Source organism: Myxine glutinosa, chromosome 8 (genome assembly GCF_964187855.1).
Source record: "Myxine glutinosa chromosome 8, kmMyxGlut1.1, whole genome shotgun sequence".
Classification (NCBI taxonomy): Eukaryota; Metazoa; Chordata; class Myxini; order Myxiniformes; family Myxinidae; genus Myxine; species Myxine glutinosa.
In genome coordinates, this window is record NC_136268.1 from 24,464,852 (window position 1) to 24,486,775 (window position 21,924).

At 43.2% G+C, this 21,924-nt stretch overlaps 1 protein-coding gene across 1 annotated transcript in view; it reads left to right on the forward strand.

Annotated features, from left to right (window-relative positions):
* Positions 1-21,128, forward strand: part of LOC137432040 (paired box protein Pax-6) — a 56,244-nt gene extending 35,116 nt beyond the window's left edge. Inside the window, exons 6-9 of the mRNA XM_078783938.1 lie at positions 7,362-7,444; positions 10,954-11,104; positions 13,121-13,218; positions 20,562-21,128. Coding sequence (XP_078640064.1) covers positions 7,362-7,444; positions 10,954-11,104; positions 13,121-13,218; positions 20,562-20,759 — 530 coding nt within the window. The 3' untranslated portion in view covers positions 20,760-21,128. The remainder of the gene's footprint in view (positions 1-7,361; positions 7,445-10,953; positions 11,105-13,120; positions 13,219-20,561) is intronic.
* The last annotated feature ends 796 nt before the right edge of the window (positions 21,129-21,924 follow it).

Below are 21,924 nucleotides of genomic sequence, written 5' to 3' on the forward strand. Positions count from 1 at the left end.
TAAAGCAGGCGGTGTAGTGATCACCCCCCCCCCCCTCCTTATTTTGACTCTGTGACTAAAGTAAACGTAATCAACTTATCAGGCCTAAAGTGGAGATAAGATAACCAAAATACTTTCACATTCAAACCGTCAAACCAAACCCCGAGGGATTCTTACAATTTATAGTTACTAGGGCATGCCCGTACTATATATAAGCTAGGACGTGCCCGTACGTGGGTGCCCGTTCCTTGCCAAAAAAAAAAAAAAAAAAAAAATTTGTGTAGGGGTGTGTGTGTGTAAACATCCTAGGGCGTGCCCGTACGTGGGTGCAAAAAAACATGCGTGCAAACAACAACAACAAAAAAAAACTTTGAAACCACGTGGCAGTAACGACCACAGAACCCCCCCCCCCCTCTATTTACATGAATGGTTTGGTCCATTCGCAACGACCACAGAACCCCCCCCTCTATTTACATGCAATGGTTTGGTCCATTCGCAACGCCAAAGCGAACGGCGAACGGCTAAATCGCCATAGCTCGGTAAGTACTTGTCCGATTAATTTCAAACCTTGAAAAGGCACATCCTCGGGTCCCCAGCAATATACCTGGCAAGTTTCAAGTATATCGGACCGGTAGTTGTCGAGAAACAGCGGTCACAGACAAACATACACACATACACACATACAAACACACATACAAACACACATACACACAGAGATTAATGGAATTATAGATAGATAGCGTTGCAATTAAACATAAACGTTCATCAAAAACTCATTTCATAAAACTACATAATGTATTGTACTTGTATTAATACATTGTGTGTAGAATAATCCGTTATAAACGTGTTTTTTATCTGAATAAACATCGTCCCTCCATTCTCGGGGCCTCGAGCGAGTCCCTCGATATTAATGTGCAAAAGACCATAGCAACCACATTCCGTAACTCGTCTCCAAGGACGGACACGTGACCGCAGCGTAAGGCGGGGCGAGGCGGTGTGATACAGCGGAAGGATTCAACGGTTTAAATAAAGTCGTGATGAGGCGGATTTTCATTGGGACCTTTATCCTGATTTCGTTACTTCCGCCACCAAAGGTCGATGGAGATGATGTTTTCACTCCTGTCTGTTTGTCCGTTTGTTTGTGAACACAATATCTCAAAAAGTTGTGGACGGATTTGGACGAAATTTTGTGGAGATGCAGCGTGTGTGACAAGGACGACATGATTAGATGTTTGTGAAGATCCGGATTCGGAATTCGGATTCGTTTGCAGTGCATTGTTTGTTGACAAGGGGAAAATCCTGGAACAGTGAGTTTACTTTATCTATCATCGTTTGTGTCAGTTCAGCTGCACTTGCGAAAAATGATGCTTGTGCAGAAGCAGAGTAATGAAAGCAAGGCTCAATAAATGCCTCTATTATGGAAAATATCTGCAAGAAGTTGGAATTTTAACCGGGATTTTTTTACCGAGAAATTGCGTCAGTCAATTTATCTCGGGACCGTCCCGAGACCGTCTCGAAAGCCGAAACCGCCGGGATTTCGTCCCGGTCTCGGCTCGGTTGACAGCCCTAGAAAAAACACAGCATTCTTGATTTCAATACCGTAACCCTAACCCCTATAAAAAAAATAAACACTCCCACAATATCCCGAACTTATTGTGAGTAGTGTAAATGTCATTCACAAGAGAAAAGTGTTTTATTCAAAGTTGGCAAGCACAGGAAAAGAATATCATAGTGGTTGGAAGGGACAACGACAAACCTTTGGGAACGGACACATGCGCACGGACATGACGATCACTATTTGTGTATTCCTACTCGATGTTGATATTTAAAACCAAATATAAACTAGAAAGCATCGGAAAATGGAAAGCCCGTCCATGTCCGTTTGTATTCAGATGTATTCTTCGTCTACTTCAGAATGCTCAAAATAACGAAAGCAGTTTAAAAAGAAATACAAAATGAAAATTGATTATTTTATGCAGCCTTGACGTTTGAGCTTGACATCTAAAAAAAAAAAAATATCAGCTTCTAGCTTTTGATTGGTGAACCAATTCAGTGACCCAATATGCATATTATTAAAATTTCATGTCAACTGGATGAAAATTGATGATTTTATGCAACCTTGATCTTTTCTACCCCCGTTAATTCACTCCATATCCCCTTTTTGGAAATTCCGACTTCTTTCCTGGAGGTCCGAGCTGTGCCCATGTGTTTTTTTTTACCTCTCGCACCCCCCCCCCCCCACCCCATTCCCACGCCTCCTCCCCCCAAGCCCTCTCCCTCCTACAGATCTCCCGACGTCCCTGCTCTCCATCTTGTTCTCCCGCTCTCTTTATCATATGTTTTATGTTTTATGTGTCAGTTTGTGTTTTTGTGACCAATGTTAGCTCTTACACGCGCCCCGATCTTGTACACCAAAAAAAAAAAACCTTGAAATTTGACCTTTTAATCTAAATAAACCAATCAGCGTCTATCTTTTGATTGGTGAACCAATTCTTCCTTCTATGAGCTGTCGCAGTACAATAATATTGACCTTTCGACAAGAAATTCATTTTTGTTTGACCTCAGGTGTTGATCAAGAGCAGGACGGATTTGATTCAAAAACATTTAAAATGTAGATCTTGGCAACTATTAAGATTAGGCGAATATCACTATGGTCTCCTGTTTTTGGATTGGGAATAATAAATAATTAAGATCGACCATTGTTTAGGCCTCTCTTCTTCCAATAGTGCTGCATTACAAAAGTCAAGAATGATAATGATGACGTCATACCGTTTAATGAGCTCTAGTGATATACTCTCTTCACCACAACTCTTTCCTTCCACTAAAGACACCTTTACTTTGTTATATTCCTCAATTTTTGAACTGCCCCATCTTGCTGTCAAGGTCTTCGAAGACAGTTTCGACTTCTTGCTCATCATCTATCGTCGTCGGGCTGCAAGAAGATCCTGAAATCCTTCGCCAGAAAGATGGTTAAAGAAGTTCAAACACAAAACTAGACCAGAACTCGGAAGTGCGCAGTCTTGCATCGAGCGCTCATTCTGAACAAAAATGTCATTGTTAACTGAACACGCTACTGCTTATGACCCATATACTCATATCATCCATGCACCCCATCATGTCACATGCTTTGCCATTATCCACAGCTTTATTGATTATTGTACTGGTTTCAGTTAAAAGGTAGCTCGGCGTGAATGATAGGCACAGAGACAAGGTCTTGTACCTGCTTCCTTTAATACAAGCGTGACTCCAAAAACAAAACAAACCAGAAAATCACAATACAGAATCACATTTAATCAAAATCATCCGTCCATAACTTTTTGAGATATCCTGCTTTATATCGTTTTTGGCCCGATCTCCCAATGCTGAAGAATCACTTTTAAAATTCCACTAGCCGGATCCAGATCTTCACCAAAATTGAATCGATTCTTCCTTGTCACACCTATAACCGGTCCATCAAGTTTCGTCCAAATCCATCCATAACTTTTGAGATATCCTGCTATATGTTGGTTTTATCCCCATCACTCAATTGTGAAGAATCACTTAAGAAATTAAATAATTCACATATCCAAATCTATATTCAGATCTTCACCAAAATTGAATCGATTCTTCCTTGTCACACACACAACCGGTCCACCAAGTTTCTTCCAAATATATCCACAACTTTTTGAGATATCCTGCTTTGTATCGTTTTTGGCCCGATCTCCCAATGGTGAAGAATCACTTTTAAAATTCCACTAGCCGGATCCAGATCTTCACCAAAATTGAATCGATTCTTCCTTGTCACACACACAACCGGTCCACCAAGTTTCGTCCAAATATATCCACAACTTTTTGAGATATCCTGCTTTGTATCGTTTTTGGCCCGATCTCCCAATGGTGAAGAATCACTTTTAAAATTCTACTAGCCGGATCCAGATCTTCACCAAAATTGAATCGATTCTTCCTTGTCACACCTATAACCGGTCCATCAAGTTTCGTCCAAATCCATCCATAACTTTTGAGATATCCTGCTATATGTTGGTTTTATCCCCATCACTCAATTGTGAAGAATCACTTAAGAAATTAAATAATTCTCATATCCAAATCTATATTCAGATCTTCACCAAAATTGAATCGATTCTTCCTTGTCACACACACAACCGGTCCACCAAGTTTCTTCCAAATATATCCACAACTTTTTGAGATATCCTGCTTTGTATCGTTTTTGGCCCGATCTCCCAATGGTGAAGAATCACTTTTAAAATTCCACTAGCCGGATCCAGATCTTCACCAAAATTGAATCGATTCTTCCTTGTCACACACACAACCGGTCCACCAAGTTTCGTCCAAATATATCCACAACTTTTTGAGATATCCTGCTTTGTATCGTTTTTGGCCCGATCTCCCAATGGTGAAGAATCACTTTTAAAATTCTACTAGCCGGATCCAGATCTTCACCAAAATTGAATCGATTCTTCCTTGTCACACACATAACCGGTCCATCAAGTTTCGTCCAAATCCATCCATAACTTTTGAGATATCCTGCTATATGTTGGTTTTATCCCCATCACTCAATTGTGAAGAATCACTTAAGAAATTAAATAATTCTCATATCCAAATCTATATTCAGATCTTCACCAAAATTGAATCGATTCTTCCTTGTCACACACACAACCGGTCCACCAAGTTTCTTCCAAATATATCCACAACTTTTTGAGATATCCTGAGATTTGATTTGAGATATATAGTTTTTGGCCCCATCTCCCAATGGTTAAGAATCACTTTAAAATTTCAAGTTCCCGGATCCATATTCAGATTTTCACCAAAATCTAATCATTTCGACCTTATCACATACGCTACATCTTTGCCAAATTTCGTCCGAATCCGTCCACAACTTTTTGAGATATCTTGTTCACAAACAAACAGACAGACAGACAGACAGGGGTGAAAACATAATTTCCATCCACCGTTGGTGGCAGAGGTAACAAACCACTGATGTTTGCCAGGCCACAATCACAATCAAGAACAGAGAAAAGAGCAATTCACATCTGAAAATAATGATGAATGTTGCATCACGAGGACCTTGTGAACGTCAAAATGCAAAGATCGCCCAGCGACCAGAGTACGATCAAACAGAGACAATACAATGTGTTACTACTCACCTGACGATGATTCTGTGGAGGGTGAAAACAAGAAAGGATTAACGAATATATCTATCAGCAAAGATCATCACGGGATGGGACCCAGGTGGCTTGTAAAAGAAACCTCTCCTCATAAAATCTCGCACCTCAATCTCTGGCACCAAGGAACAGACCAAGCTCCAGACAAAACTCCACTCAACTGGGTGATTTCCAACCAAGCTCCAGACAAAACTCCACTCAACTGGGTGATTTCCAACCTCAGCTCCAACCATCTTGGTGCAATACAGACAGTCTCCAAGGGAGGTTTGAATAATGTTAATAAAATTATTCTTAACCCTTGGATGCATTGATTGGGCCTCGGAGGCCCACACGGTTTTTTTTTTGTTGTTGCAAAAACTATGCTGCACAATTTTTTTTGGGAATGAGCCTCATTTTCACCGACTTTCATGTTGTTACACAAAATTCAGTGACAAAAAAAATCATTCAGGCTCGTGGGAAAATCTTCATTCTTCACTTATAAGCCGAAAATCCGACACGAATGCAGGCCTGGGGCCTTCGAGGCCCCGCATAAATGTTGTTGTACATCTATGTTATATCATTATTTTCTTGATATGAGCCTTACCATATGCTCCTATAACTTGGTTACAAATAATTCAGTGACAAAAATATGAAAATTTAAAAACTTTACACGAATACATTCATGGGGCCTCTGAGGCCCAATGGCTGCATAGGTGTAGGATTTTTGACAGTTGGGGACATATACATTCTAAATAAAAGGATTAGTGAATCATATTTTTGAGCAAATACTCCTCCATGAGCCGCAACTTTTTAGAGAAAAAAAAGTTGAAAAACCAAGAACAAAAAAATTTTTTTTGCAAAAAAAAGAAAAAAGATTCATTACTTGTATGGGATTCTTCCAACTAATAGGATCAATGATTCACATTTTCTGAGCAAATACACATCCATGAGCATCGACTTGGATTGAAAAAGGATATGAAAGAAAAAAAAATCTATAAAAAATAAAATAAAATAAAAACATTACACGAATACATCCGTTGGGCCTCCGAGGCCCTATGGCTGCATTTATGGAGGATTTTTGATGCCTGCATCTAAGAGTTAAAGACCATTACAATTGCCGATTGATTAAGGCTAAATCGCATCAATGAAGCTGAATATGAAAAAAAATTCAAACTATATATTCCCCATGGCTACTAGATCATATGAAGTTTTGCATCGATCTGTTAAGCGGTTCTTGAGAACATTTTTGAAACGTTTTTATTTTCAATCCAATATGGCCGTCAGACCACATGACTGATGACATCATACATTTAATTCTTCACTCTTATCAGGTCGTAGATCAGATGTATGAAGTTTCAGATTTTTCGGACAAGCAACGGTACCCGCCCCACGGGCGGGGCTTCAATTGGGAAGCCCAAATTAAAAGGCAAAATATCAGAAATTTAAGGCTTTTTTATTTTAAACGATTCATATAAACATCCGTTGAATCATATCACACGCAAATCATCAAAATCTAAACAGTACATGGCGCCCATTTTCAAAAAAGATTGAATTCTGCAAAACGGAAATGGCCGCTACACGTCTTTCTCAGTCGCACGTTTATGTGTGAAGAGTGCGCGCCGAATCTGTAACACGGAAGCGGCCGCCACATGTCTTTCTCAGTCGCTTTGCACACGCTGCCGTGTTACTTCGGAGCCGCACGTTTATATTGGAAGAGTTCGTCAGGAGTCGATCTACTCTCTCCTGGTACGTTGAATTTCAACAAAAGCCACATCGCTGTTCATATCGGTAAATATTATTCCATCGTGTTTGGAAAAACTGGAAAATTGGAAAACTTGGAAAACTTGGAAAAACAATATAGCCTATTTTACTCCCAGGGGTCCTAGGATTACCCACCCAAAATATCGTTGCGATCGGTTCAGCCGTTTTTGTGGTACCTTCGAACGGACAGACAGACTGATGGACATTTGGTGAATTATAGTAAGATAAAGAGTTTGATTAAACCAATTACGGCTGGAATACTACTTAATAATGATGTCATCGTTATCACCCAATATACCCCGTGAGGAGTTTATGACATGCCAAGTTTCAATTATTTTTGTTGAGCGGTTTCAGGGAAACAAACACACACACACACACACACACACACACACACACACACACACACACACACACACACACACACACACACACACACACCATTGTCACGTTTCTGGAGAATTGACTTTATTCACCTCCATGCAGAGTTTGAACGAACACATTATCCGGACGTGTTTGCTAGAGAGAGGCTGGCGTCTAAAATCGACCTTCCTGAAGCCAGAATCCAGGTACGTTTCACTGGCAGCACCGCCTTGAGAGAACCCCCTCTGCAATACTCATTGTCAGATTACTGGACAGACAAATACTAAAGTTATTATTTCAAATGGCATGAGGAGAAATTTCCAAGAGAAATCCAACACTTTGTGCTTTAACTCAGCCCAAGCACGTGATTAAAGATTTCTAATCTACACTCGTGTAGAACTGATATGATAGTGTGTTGTCTAACCCAAAGAGTAATCTTGAAAGTGTGCAGTGTACCGTCAAGATTGTTCCGAAAAAGTGTAGTGTACCCTCATATTGAGATGAAAGTACCTAGTGGATCCTCAGATAAACCTGAAAACATGTAGAGATGATATATAGAGATGGATGTGTGTAGTGCATCCTCAGATAGAGCTGAAAACATGTAGTGTACCCTCAGATAGAGCTGAAAATGTGCAGCGTACCCTCAGACAGAGCTGAAAATGTGCAGTGTACCCTCATATAGAGCTTAAAATGTGTAGTGTACCCTCAGATAGAGCTGAAAACATGTAGTGTACCCTCATATAGAGCTTAAAATGTGCAGTGTACCCTCAGATAGAGCTGAAAATGTGCAGTGTACCCTCATATAGAGCTTAAAATGTGTAGTGTACCCTCAGATAGAGCTGAAAACATGTAGTGTACCCTCAGGCAGGGCTAAAAATGTGCAGTGTACCCTCAGATAGAGCTGAAAACATGTAGTGTACCCTCAGGCAGGGCTAAAAATGTGCAGTGTACCCTCAGATAGAGCTGAAAATGTGCAGTGTACCCTCATATAGAGCTTAAAATGTGTAGTGTACCCTCAGATAGAGCTGAAAACTTGCAGTGTACCCTCAGATAGAGCTGAAAATGTGCAGTGTACCCTCAGATAGAGCTTAAAATGTGCAGTGTACCCTCATATAGAGCTTAAAATGTGTAGTGTACCCTCAGACAGAGCTAAAAATGTGCAGTGTACCCTCATATAGAGCTTAAAATGTGTAATGTACCCTCAGATAGAGCTGAAAACATGTAGTGTACCCTCATATAGAGCTTAAAATGTGTAGTGTACCCTCAGATAGAGCTGAAAACATGTAATGTACCCTCAGATAGAGCTGAAAACATGTAGTGTACCCTCAGACAGAGCTGAAAATGTGCAGTGTACCCTCATATAGAGCTTAAAATGTGTAGTGTACCCTCATATAGAGCTGAAAATATGCAGTGTACCCTCATATAGAGCTTAAAATGTGTAGTGTACCCTCATATAGAGCTGAAAATGTGTAGTGTACCCTCATATAGAGCTTAAAATGTGTAGTGTACCCTCATATAGAGCTTAAAATGTGTAGTGTACCCTCATATAGAGCTGAAAATGTGCAGTGTACCCTCAGACAGAGCTTAAAATGTGTAGTGTACCCTCATATAGAGCTGAAAATGTGTAGTGTACCCTCATATAGAGCTTAAAATGTGTAGTGTACCCTCATATAGAGCTTAAAATGTGTAGTGTACCCTCATATAGAGCTGAAAATGTGCAGTGTACCCTCAGACAGAGCTGAAAATGTGCAGTGTACCCTCATATAGAGCTTAAAATGTGTAGTGTACCCTCATATAGAGCTGAAAATGTGCAGTGTACCCTCAGACAGAGCTGAAAATGTGCAGTGTACCCTCATATAGAGCTTAAAATGTGTAGTGTACCCTCATATAGAGCTTAAAATGTGTAGTGTACCCTCATATAGAGCTTAAAATGTGTAGTGTACCCTCATATAGAGCTGAAAATGTGCAATGTACCCTCATATAGAGCTTAAAATGTGTAGTGTACCCTCATATAGAGCTGCAAATGTGTAGTGTACCCTCATATAGTGCTTAAAATGTGTAGTGTACCTTCATATAGAGCTTAAATTGTGCAGTGTACCCTCATATAGAGCTGAAAATGTGTAGTGTACCCTCATATAGAGCTTAAAATGTGCAGTGTACCCTGATATAGAGCTGAAAATGTGCAGTGTACCCTCAGATAAACCTGAAATGTGTCGTGTACCCTCATATAGAGCTGAAAATGTGTAGTGTACCCTCATATAGAGCTTAAAATGTGCAGTGTACGCTCGTATAGAGCTGAAAATGTGCAGTGTACCCTCATATAGAGCTTAAATTGTGCAGTGTACCCTTATATAGAGCTGAAAATGTGTAGTGTACCCTCATATAAACCTGAAATGTGTCGTGTACCCTCATATAAACCTGAAATGTGTCGTGTACCCTCAGATAAACCTCAAAATGTGCAGTGTACCCTCAGATAAACCTGAAAGTGTGCAGTGTACCCTCAGATAAACATGAAAATGTGCAGTGTACCCTCAGATAAACATGAAAATGTGCAGTGTACCCTCAGATAAACTTGAAAATGTGCAGTGTACCCTCAGATAAACTTGAAAATGTGCAGTGTACCCTCAGATAAACCTGAAATGTGTCGTGTACCCTCAGATAAACCTCAAAATGTGCAGTGTACCCTCAGATAAACCTGAAAGTGTGCAGTGTACCCTCAGATAAACATGAAAATGTGCAGTGTACCCTCAGATAAACCTGAAAATGTGCAGTGTACCCTCAGATAAACCTGAAATGATTCGTGTACCCTCAGATAAACCTGAAAATGTGCAGTGTACCCTCAGATAAACCAGAAAATGTGTAGTATACCCTCAGATAAACCTGAAAATGTGTCGTGTTCCCTCAGATAAACCAGAAAATGTGTAGTATACCCTCAGATAAACCTGAAAATGTGTAGTATACCCTCAGATAAACCAGAAAATGTGCAGTGTACCCTCAGATAAACCAGAAAATGTGTAGTATACCCTCAGATAAACCTGAAAATGTGCAGTGTACCCTCAGATAAACCAGAAAATGTGTAGTATACCCTCAGATAAACCTGAAAATGTGCAGTGTACCCTCAGATAAACCAGAAAATGTGTAGTATACCCTCAGATAAACCTGAAAATGTGTAGTATACCCTCAGATAAACCTGAAAATGTGTAGTATACCCTCAGATAAACCTGAAAATGTGTCGTGTACCCTCAGATAAACCTGAAAGTGTGCAGTGTACCCTCAGATAAACCAGAAAATGTGTAGTATACCCTCAGATAAACCTGAAAATGTGTCGTGTGCCCTCAGATAAACCAGAAAATGTGCAGTGTACCCTCAGATAAACCTGAAATGTGTCGTCAACTATCATATAGATGAAAGTCTGCACTGTACCCTCAGAGATGAAAGTGTGTCGTCTACTAATCTACCACACTTTATATAGAAAGTGTGTCGTCACAAATGGCATCAGACAATAAGCACATCTCGGGATCTCAGTGATGTAAACTGTCTCTGCTAGTTTACAGATAGCATACCCACATACATGGGATAATTGTTAAGGGGGCGTTGTGATGCAATTAATAATTAGTGTGAATTATTTTGTTTTTTTGTGATCGAAATGCAATGCTATCCTCTCGTTACGGTCCGTGTGATTCTACCTTTTTTTCTCTCGCACCACCCACTCCAGGTGTGGTTCTCAAACAGGCGGGCAAAATGGCGCCGTGAGGAAAAGCTAAGGAACCAGCGACGGCAGCCTGGCTCGGCACCCAACCACATACCCATTAGCACCAACTTCAGCTCCACTGTTTACCAAGCATTACCTCAACCACCCCCACCAGGTAAAACCACCTACCACAAGGAGTGAGCACGGTTTTTTAAAACTGCTGTTTACAAGCACAACGATGGTTGATAAGTGGACGGCTCATTTGTAAACATCTATTATATACAGGTACCAAGTACCCTCTGCCTCATTATAAACCATTATCTTCACAAACATACGATGGAATATTGAGGAAGTATTGGGAAGGACTCTCTCTCCTGAAATAAATTACGATTTGGAAACTTAGTTCACCACAATCCCTCAGTTACAGACATCAGCACAACAGTTGCGGATACAATTTGTACACAAGGATCTCACTGAAGACATCTCCACCAACCTCCCCCTTTCTCTGGTTGGTTGTTATCTCTCTGCTCACTCAAATCAAATCAACACTCTCTGCTCACCTTCACTCTTTCATTCCTCTTTTCTCCCGCCTCTGGAACAAACTCCCTCACTCTCTTCAATCCCACTCCTCCCTCCAGGTTTAAAACAGCTGTTCACCACCATCTCTTATCTTCCCCCATCCAAAACCTTTATCTTTTCTACCCCCGTTAATTCACCCCAGATCCACTTTTTTGAAATACCGACTTCTTTCCTGGAAGTTATAGCAGTGTCCATGTGGTTTTTTTTTACCTCTCCCACATTCACATGCCTCCTCCCCCAAGCCCTCTCCCTCCCACAGATCTCCCGATGTCCCTGCTCTCCACCTTGTTCTCCCGCTCCCTTTATCATATGTTTTATGTGTCAGTTTGTCTTTTTGTGATCAATGTTAGCTCTTACACGAGCCTCGATCTTGTATACAAATAAATAAATAAATTCCATTTGCGGCTTTCAGGAGGTAGAGGGAAGTTCTCCCAGAACTGAAAATCTCCACCTGGGCAATTCCCCGGTTACTCACATTACAATACATTACATTAATGCATCTACATATATATATATACATATGTAATGTGAGTAACCGTGGATTTGCCCATCTCCTTTTTCGGTAAAGGATCATTATTCACGGACCACATTGTGAAACTTTGTTTGGCTGCCAGCTTTGTTTGTTTCAACTGGTTCATGAATCTTCTCCTTTACCGTTAATCTGCCACCCCAAGCAAATGATAAGTTCCTGCCCTGACTTCCTGAATCTGAGTGGCGACCCGACCAGGATTATAGCTTAAGCATAAGTCACATTTGCTCTACGGCTAGGATACGGCGGCCGTACCCCCCCTAAATTGACAGAAACGTGCGGCGGCCGCAGAGTTTCTGAGGTGGCCTCAGGGTGGCCCTAGGGCGTATGGCTATCTTTTACAGGCTGTAGGGGTCGCCGTGGAATTGTAGCGCGGAGTTATAACTTTTTTCATTTCTAGGGTGGCCGTAGCAATTCGACAAGCCGTAGCCATGACAACTGTAAGTGCTGTTATACATATGAAAAAGAACTGGTATATATACCCACTCGTTACCGTCCGTCTGGCCGCACGTTCGCCTTAGGGCCCCCCTGCGGTCGCCTTGCTGGCACCTTGAGGCTACCTTGCGTCTGCCCTGAAAATTATATGGCCGCCGCAGGGACGCCCTAAGGTCACCGTGCGACATCAAATCAAAGACCGTACGGCACCCCCACGTTTTCGGTCTCCACAATTTCTAAATACCCCGTGCGGCTACCCGAAAAATAAAAACATATGTGACTGCTACATTGTGTGACCGTGGAAATACTGCGGCCGCCCTATAATTGCTAGTGGCCGTAGATTTTTTAGACCCTACGGCCGCTGAGCCAAATGTGACTGAAGCATTAGTAATTGCTTTGGCAGCAGAAATGCCCTGCACAGGGCATGGCACCTGATGATGATGATGATTATGTTTGGCAAGATGAACAGACTATCAAAGGTGTTTGTGATACACCTCAAGTCTCACGAGAGAAGTGAATGTGCCAGGGTCCGAAAACTCTCGGACCCAATTCAGCAGGTGGAGGATTGACGTCATGCAGGAGCTGAGATGATTATCCTCAATGTGCAATTGTTGACTTTTTCTCACTGCTCTCCTTGTTTCCAAAAAGGTTCCATGCTGGGGCGGAACGACGCAGTTCTGACAAATGTGTACAACTCTCTCCCACACATTCCCAACTTCTCCATGGCAAACAACCTGCCCGTACAGGTATTATCCACACGTGCAGGTACTTTCCAGACCTTTCGGTAGACTGCGCCAAGGCAGCTGATGTAAATGGAGAGTAAGACATGAGAAAACTTTGTTGATAGTGCACATTTCCAAGTCGACTTGATAAAGTTATTAAATGTGGTTACTGCAACGCTTCTGGATATTAAGGAAACTCTTATTCCATCTATCAAGGTCATCGGGAAAGGTCCATAGATAGTGAGACCAACGTCACCAAACCTTCTTTTGTTTTAGCCTAAGCTATTCCCATTTCCTTCCATGCTTTGAACATGCTGGATATCGGTGCCCATCTCCACTCTTCCTTGTTCCCAAACATATCATTCTTAAAGTATCACAGCAGCTAATGTTTCAGGGCAAACACCTGAGCTTCTATTGTCAGCTCAGGCCAGATCAGATATGTGACTTGCCACAGGAACCATGTTAACCTGTACGAACCTGTTTCATGGTTGGTTTGTCGGCCACTAAAACATCTCCCCCACCAGGTTTCCTAGTTAGGAGGGTGTATTATATGGATATGGACAACGAGAAGGATTAAAAACAAGACCTGGCAAAGGGCATAGGAGCTATGGCTTGTTCTTGTCAGTGTCGGGGTGGAGCTGAGGTGTCGTCCACCAGACGGAGGGTCTCCTCGGGTTAACCTGAGGCAGTCCCTTCGGGTGGGTGCCTGGAATGTCCTCACTCTAAGAGAGGATGATCACCTGTCTCTGCTATCATCTGAGCTCCAGCGTTTGAACATCAGTATTGCAGCACTTTTTAAGGTTCGGAGACCGGATAGTGGTGAGATCATGGCGGGTGGTTACAACTATTACGGGTCTCGTCAATCTGATGGTTACCATGCCCAAGGAGATGCTTTAGCTGTATCCAATAAGCTGACTCGCATGATAATTGGGGTAACACCAGTCAACGAGCGTATTATGAGACTGAGGATTCGTCACTCTTTGGGGGTCATTTCCCTGGTCTCTGTATATGCTCTGACTGAGTGATCTGACGAAGTGATCTCACTGTGAAGGAGACATTCTATGCCATGCTGGAGTTTGCAGTTGATCATTGCCTCAGGAGAGATACTTTTCTAGTCTTGGGGGATTTCAATGCATCGACTGGCACTGACAGGGATGGTTATGAGGCATGTGTTGGTCCCCATTGATCTGGAACTGTGAACCAGAATAGCACTAAGTTCCTTGACTTTGCAAGAAGTCATGGACTTAGGGTGGCTGGCACATGGTTTCAGTGCCCACCACCTCATCACTGGACTTGGTATACCAATGCTGGAGGTGTAACAAAGGAGACTGACCATGTGCTCGTTTTTGGTCGCTGGATGATGCTCTGGAACTGCAGGATCTATGGGGTGCTCAGTTCCTCAATACTGACCTTGTTGTAGCACAGGCTTGAAGTTATGTCTCAAATCCAAGAGAATGGTACCATCCCAGCCTTGGCTGGATGTTGGCAAAGCTCAAGGATGAGAGAGTAGCTGAGGCGTTTGCAAACAGGTTGAGTGGGGTTTTGGGGGTGTCTCATGTTTCAGGGGACCCAAGAGTTGTGGAGTGCCTTCAGGACTACCATCCTCGATGTTGCTGGTGGTTGGCTTGGAACCTACTCTCAGGTGAAGAAGAACTTTGTCTCCCAAGGGACACTGGATACCATTGACTAGAGTCGCAGGGCCAGGCTTGATGGCAGAGCTGAGCTGTTCAGGGAACTGAGGTGTAAAACTGTACGTTCGCTAAGGACGGGCAAGGAGGCCTACAGTGCATTCAGAAAGTATTCAGACCCCTTCACTTTTTTCACATTTTGTTATATCGCAGCCTTAAGCTGAAATCGTTTAAATTCATTTTTTCCCTCATCAATCTACACTCAATACCCCATAATGACAAAGAGAAAACAGGATTTTAGAAAGTTTTGCAAATTTATTAAAAAGAAAAAACTGAAATATCACATTTACATAAGTATTCAGACCCTCAACTCAGTAATTAGTTGAAGCACCTTTGGCAGCGATTACAGCCTCGAGTCTTCTTGGGTATGACGCGACAAGCTTTGCACACCTGGATTTGGGGATTTTCTGCCATTCTTCTCTGCAGATCCTCTCAAGCTCTGTCAGGTTGGATGGGGACCGTCGGTGGACAGCCATTTTCAGGTCTCTCCAGAGATGCTTGATTAGGTTCAAGTCAGGGCTCTGGCTGGGCCACTCAAGGACCTTCACAGAGTTGTCCCTAAGCCACTCCTGCATTGTCTTGGCTGTGTGCTTCGGGTCATTGTCCTGTTGGAAGGTGAACCTTCGGCCAGTCTGAGGTCCTGAGCACTCTGTTTCAGGTTTTCATTAAGGATATCTCTGTACTTTGCTCCGTTCATTGTTCTCTCAACCCTGACCAGTCCCCCAGTCCCTGCTGCTGAAAAACACCCCCACAGCATGATGCTGCCACCACCATGCTTCATCGTTGGGATGGTATTGTGCAGGTGATGAGCGGTGCCTGGTTTCCTCCAGACATGACGCTTAGAATTGGGGCCAAACAGTTCAATCTTGGTTTCATCAGACCACAGAATCTTGTTTCTCGCAGTCTGAGAGTCCTTTAGGTGTTTTTTTGCAAACTCCAAGCGGGCATTCATGTGTCTTTCACTGAGGAGAGGCTTCCGTCTCGCCACTCTGCCATAAAGCCCAGATCGGTGGAGTGTTGCAGTGATGGTTGTCCTTCTGGAAGTTTCTCCCATCTCCACACAGGATCTCTGGAGCTCAGCCAGAGTGACCATCGGGTTCTCCGATTGCTCAGTTTGGCCGGGCGGCCAGCTCTAGGAAGAGTCCTGGTTGTTCCAAACTTCTTCCATTTAAGAATTATGGAGGCCACTGTGCTCTTGGGGACCTTCAATGCAGCAGAATTTTTTTTGTAGGCTTCCCCAGATCTGTGCCTCGACACAATCCTTTCTCTGAGCTATGCAGGCAGTTCCTTCGACCTCATGGCTTGGTTTTTGCTCTGATATGCATCGTCAGCTGTGAGACCTTATATCGACAGGTGTGTGCCTTTCCAAATCATGTCCAATCAATTGAATTTACCACAGGTGGACTCCAATCAAGGTGTAGAAACATCTCAAAGATGATCAAGAGAAATGGGAGGCACCTGAGCTAAATGTCAAGTGTCATAGCAAAGGGTATGAATACTTATGTAAATGTGATATTTCAGTTTTTTTCTTTTTAATAAATTTGCAAAACTTTCTAAAATCCTGTTTTCTCTTTGTCATTATGGGGTATTGAGTGTAGATTGATGAGGGAAAAAATGAATTTAAACGATTTCAGCATAAGGCTGCAACATAACAAAATGTGAAAAAAGTGAAGGAGTCTGAATACTTTCTAAATGCACTGTATGTGCGAGGAATCTGTGAAAGGGTAGAGCATCACCTGTGGTCAAGCGATTCTCGTTCTGCTTACAGAGAAATCCATGCATTGCGTTCCTCCAAGCCTTTCTCTCGATTTAATGCAGTTAGGGCAGAGGGTTGTGGGTCTTGACAGAGGAGTCTGAAGTGAAGGCCTGCTGGGAAGGTTACTTTGGGTGGCTGTACCAGGCTGACACTAGCTGTTAAGTTGGATGTCAAAGGTGTTACTATCCCTATTGCTGACCGTCCAATCAACTGTGAACCACATTCATTTGTGGAAACACATGCTGCAGTGAACCGGTTGAAAGGGGGAAAAGCTACTCGGCCTAGGGTTTGTGGCATCCATGCTGAGCTTCTCAAGACTGGTGGAAATGCTGTACTCAAGTTGATGCATGCAGTTCTGTGCTCTGTTTGGAGCACAGGCATCATCCCAACTCACTGGAAGAGGGGCCTTGTTGCCCCTCTCTGGAAAGGGAAGGGTGATCACCAGGACTGTAACAACTATCAAGGGTGACGCTACTCTCGGAGCCGGGCAAGGTCTTTGCTCAGATCATTCTTGATCGGGCTTGAGCACCAGCGCCCAGAGCAGTCGGGCTTTACCCCTGCGAGATCAATGATTGACTGTATCATTGCTCTTCAGGCCCTCACCGAATGCAGGTGAGAGTTTCAGCAGGGGAGGGTGATCGCCAGCAGCTTATGTTGATCTCTGCAAAGCGTTCAATTCAGTGAATCGGGATGCCCTTTGGAGGATTCTCGGTCTTCGTGGGGTGCCACAAATACTGATCAATCTGATTTCTGAACTATACTCTGGTACTGAGAGTGCTATGAAGTGTGGTGGTTCAATCCCTAAATATTTGCAGTTGTTCCTGGAGTTCAACAGGGAGTGTGTATTGGCCCCTACATTTTTCAGCGCTTGGATGGACTGGATTCTGGGGAAGATATTGGAGAGATCAGGCTGCGGTGTATCGTTTGGGAATGTCAAGATCTCTGACCTTGATTCCACAGATGATGCAGTCATCTTTGCTGGATATCCTTATGGGGCCCTTAAGGCACTGAATGAGGAGTTTGAGCCGCTGGGATTATGGGTTTCTGGGTCAAAACTAAGATCCAGGCTTTCAATGGCTTCTTGGATGCTGCTATCTTGTCTGTATGCGTTTGTGGTGAGGATGTTGAGGTTACAAGGAGATTCACTTACCTTGACAGGATGTTGAGGTTACAAGGAGATTCACTTACCTTGGCAGTGATATTCATGTCTCCGTATGTTGTGACCCAGAGGTCGATAGACATCTGGGTTGGGCCTGGGGAGTCATGCATTCCCTGGATCATGGTGGGTGGAGCTGTCGTCAGTACCTATGCAGGAGGACGAAAGTCTGAGTGTTTAAGTCCTTGGTGCTTCCAGTCTTGCTCTATGGATGTGAGACTTGGACTCTGACCACTGATCTGAGACTGAGACTTAACTCCTTTGGTACCAGGTCTCTTTAGAGATCCTTGGCTATTGCTGGTCAGACTGTGTCCAACGAGCATTTGCCGAGAGAGACTCAGATGAGATTTGTTACCTGCATGGTCCGCGAGCGTCAGCTGCGGCTGTATACACATGTGGCTCGTTTTCCGGATGCTGATCCTGCTCACCAGATTCTCTCAGCGAGGGAGCCTCGTGAGTGTTGGAGGCCAACGGACCAACCACGTGCCTCATGGTTGCAGCAGGTTGATCAGCATCTCAAGGAGATGGGGATGGACCAGGCATATGCCTGGGTGATGGCCAGACAAAGGCCCCTGAAATACAGGCGGAAAGTGGACGTGGTGATGCGCTGCTCCATCGCATGCTCCCATATCTGACCTGACCTGAGCGACATATGGCTGAGGTATCCAATCAGGACAATAATAATATGAGTTCTGTTATGAAAAGTTTGGTAATCACATACAGTTAATCACCATGTCTCACTGTCCAAATACACACGTATTCAGTTTCTGTGGACAATCCTGTTGGAGCTGTTATTTAAATTCAAACCAATATCTAGGTCAGGTCATTCTTTTGGGACTGCCACCTGGAACGTGCAACCCAGTGCTACCTGCCGCATTGCTTGACGTTCAGCGTTTAAAAGGTTAAGAGAATGGACAATCTCCATTGGTTGGCATCCATGAGGAGGAGGACATTCCTCCTGAGGAAATGTCCCATTGAGTGCAGTGAGAAGAGCGGTGCCATTGTTATGACGCTGGTACCCAAAGTATCGCAGGAAGTGACTGCAGTGAGGGCACTTCCCCCAAGCTCAGTGTGTGTGTGTGTGTGTGTGTGTGTGTGTGTGTGTGTGTGTGTGTGTGTGTGTGTGTGTGTGTGCGCGCGTGTGTGCGAGCGAGCTCAATTATGAGCATTAGAACATGTAAAAAAAATAGACTACAAGTCAGGAGACGACGATAGTTGACGAGCAAGCGGTATTCAATGACAAAGGCCAAAACCGACATTGAAAATATATAAATAGGAATGTATTATCTGTTATGAGACTAGTTAGCTACACAATACCGAAAATTCGGTTCGATTCCGACAACTTTGAAAATTTGACCTTTGTGACCTTGAAATGTCAAAACGAAGGTTACTGACCTTGAAATGAGATAGAAAATAATGTATAATCAGTTATGAGGTTAGTTAGCTACACAATACCGAAAATTCGGTTCGATTCCAACTTTGAAAATTTGACCTTTGTGACCTTGAAATGTCAAAACGAAGGTTACTGACCTTGAAATGAGATAGAAAATAATGTATAATCAGTTATGAGGTTAGTTAGCTACACAATACCGTAAATTTGGTTCGATTCCGACAACTTTGAAAATTTGACCTTTGTGACCTTGAAATGTCAAAACGAAGGTTACTGACCTTGAAATGATAGAAAATAATGTATAATCAGTTATGAGGTTAGTTAGCTACACAATACCGAAAATTTGGTTAGATTCCGCCAACTTTGAAAATTTGACCTTTGTGACCTTCAAAGGTCAAAGGTCGAGGATTCTGAAATTTGTTGGAAAACTTGTATTTCATGATGTATGTGATAATATAAGATCATGTACGACATTTCACCCTATCAAGAAGTGACAATGTAATAAAACCATCAAAAATCGACTTTTCTAAATTTCATGACCTTGTGACCTTGACCTTGGGGCGAAAATGAAAAATCGAGCTCCGTGGGGCTAGACACATGACATTGGCCAAACCAAATACCGAAACCCCTGTCGGATTCCACCAAACCCCTCGGAGAAGATGTAGCTTGAACTCGATTACCCCCTAAAAAGACATCGTTTTCGGGCGTGGCTCCGCCCACAATGGGCGCAATACGCCCACTCTGGGCAGGACACGACTATATCATGATATCAACCTCCCACCCAAGTTTCATCTAGATCGGAAGATATCATCGGGTAGTTATGCTGCGGACAGACAGACAGACAGACGCACACACATGACGAATATAGTGGTCACTTGATAACTCGTGAACCAATATAGACTCTGCTTGGTCTATGTGTCATGTACTCTGAACTGACACCCTGGATCATGTTGTGGGTAAAATCCCTTGTTTGGTCATCGTCCACTAACATCCTTGTAACTTTGTTCGACATGTGGATTGACTTCAAAATTGAACAGCATTTGCACATCGTCACTAAATAGGGAAACCAACTATTTTTGAGGTCAAAAGGTCAACTCAAGGTCAACCTTCCAAAATCATCTTAATCTGAAAAGTCGTCAATTTTCTTCCTATTGACCCGAGCTTTGATCAAGATTGTCAATTTTAATCTTGATGAAATGGACAATTTGCTGTATCAATGGAATTTTTTTTCTTGGGGAGGGGGGGGGGGGGGGGCGTATTTTGCAAGTATCGTGCTCCGCATGACGTCTTCTTGTTTGTTTGTTTTTAGGCCGGGTTTGTAAAGTGCAACTTCATTTCCATAGACGCACACTTCCCAAACTGCCTTTGTTCCAGCAGGGCATGCCAAGCCAATCTGCATCGTACTCCTGCATGCTGCCCTCAAATCCGGTGCTGAATCACCGCAACTACGAGGCTTACACGCCACCACACGTGCAGCCCCCACACATGACCTCCGCAGCTTCCACGGGTAATGGCTGCCTGACCACGTTGAAGTGCAATCACGCGGCTTGCTGTTGTTATTTGTTTCTCTCTTAGAGTTGTTGAACTCTCAGGGGCGGGAAAGGCAGCTCGATAGATCTTGACATTCTATCATTGGCCGGAAGAAGGTAGTGAAATTAGACGAGCTGCTGAAGCCGTGTTCCAAATGCGCCATTGGCTCAGGAACCGGATCACATATGATGCTTAAAATGGCAGACCTTTCCTCATGCAATGTCGGCAGCAATTGGTGCAAAGGTACTTGCACACCTGTGGCATATAAAAAGGTTAAACCAAAAATAGGACAAAAGGGTTAAAACTGTACCGAAACTGCTGGACTATCCTAACAAGCTGTACCACTCCAGCTGTAACCACCTTGCACCAAAAGTGGTCGTGCACTTGCCCCCAAATCCAAACAATTGGAATACCACTGCAACGGCAACACCAGCAGAAAATGCCGGTGAAACAAGTGTTCATATTTCACGTGCCTGTCGAGCCCGATATCAGTCTCCTCCCAACCATCACTCTTTCTCAGGACTCATCTCCCCCGGCATCTCCGTCCCGGTTCAAGTCCCTGGCACCGAGCTGGACCTGCCACAGTTTTGGCCGAGGTTGCAGTAACGCAATGAGTGGAGTCTCACCCTGCATCTTCCGAGGAGAGGGAAAACACCGTTTGATTCGTGGATGTGGTGAACGTGGCAGAAACCGACGTCGTTCAAATTCGCCACTTTTCAAACCGATGTCCCAGGTACTGTGGACAACCAACCTTGAGGAACTTCCTCTAAGCCTGCTCGGGTTCCTGGACTGTTTCAATCATGGCATCACTTTGACTGTGCTTCAACTCTGGAGAGTGACCGAATCAACTCGAAGCAAAAAGACTTCTCCAGAACTTCTTTGCATACTTAACCAATCTCCAAACTGCACCTTATTTCACCTGGCCATGCACGTATGAGTTCTGGAGCATTTTCCCTCATGTTAAACTTTCACATTTGCTGCAGTTAAAATCCAAGACCCCATTTATCATACAGAACACCCTAAAATATCAGCAGGTCCACAAGAAGAAAAACAATAGACTTGCACAATGGACAATCCACAAGTTGCATGGATTGATCGCTGGTTCCCTGCACTGGTGATATATATATATATATATGACTTGGAAGTTGGAATGATAAAGTGAGATACGGGTAAAATGGGTGAATATGGACCTGAACCAGGGTAAATAGTG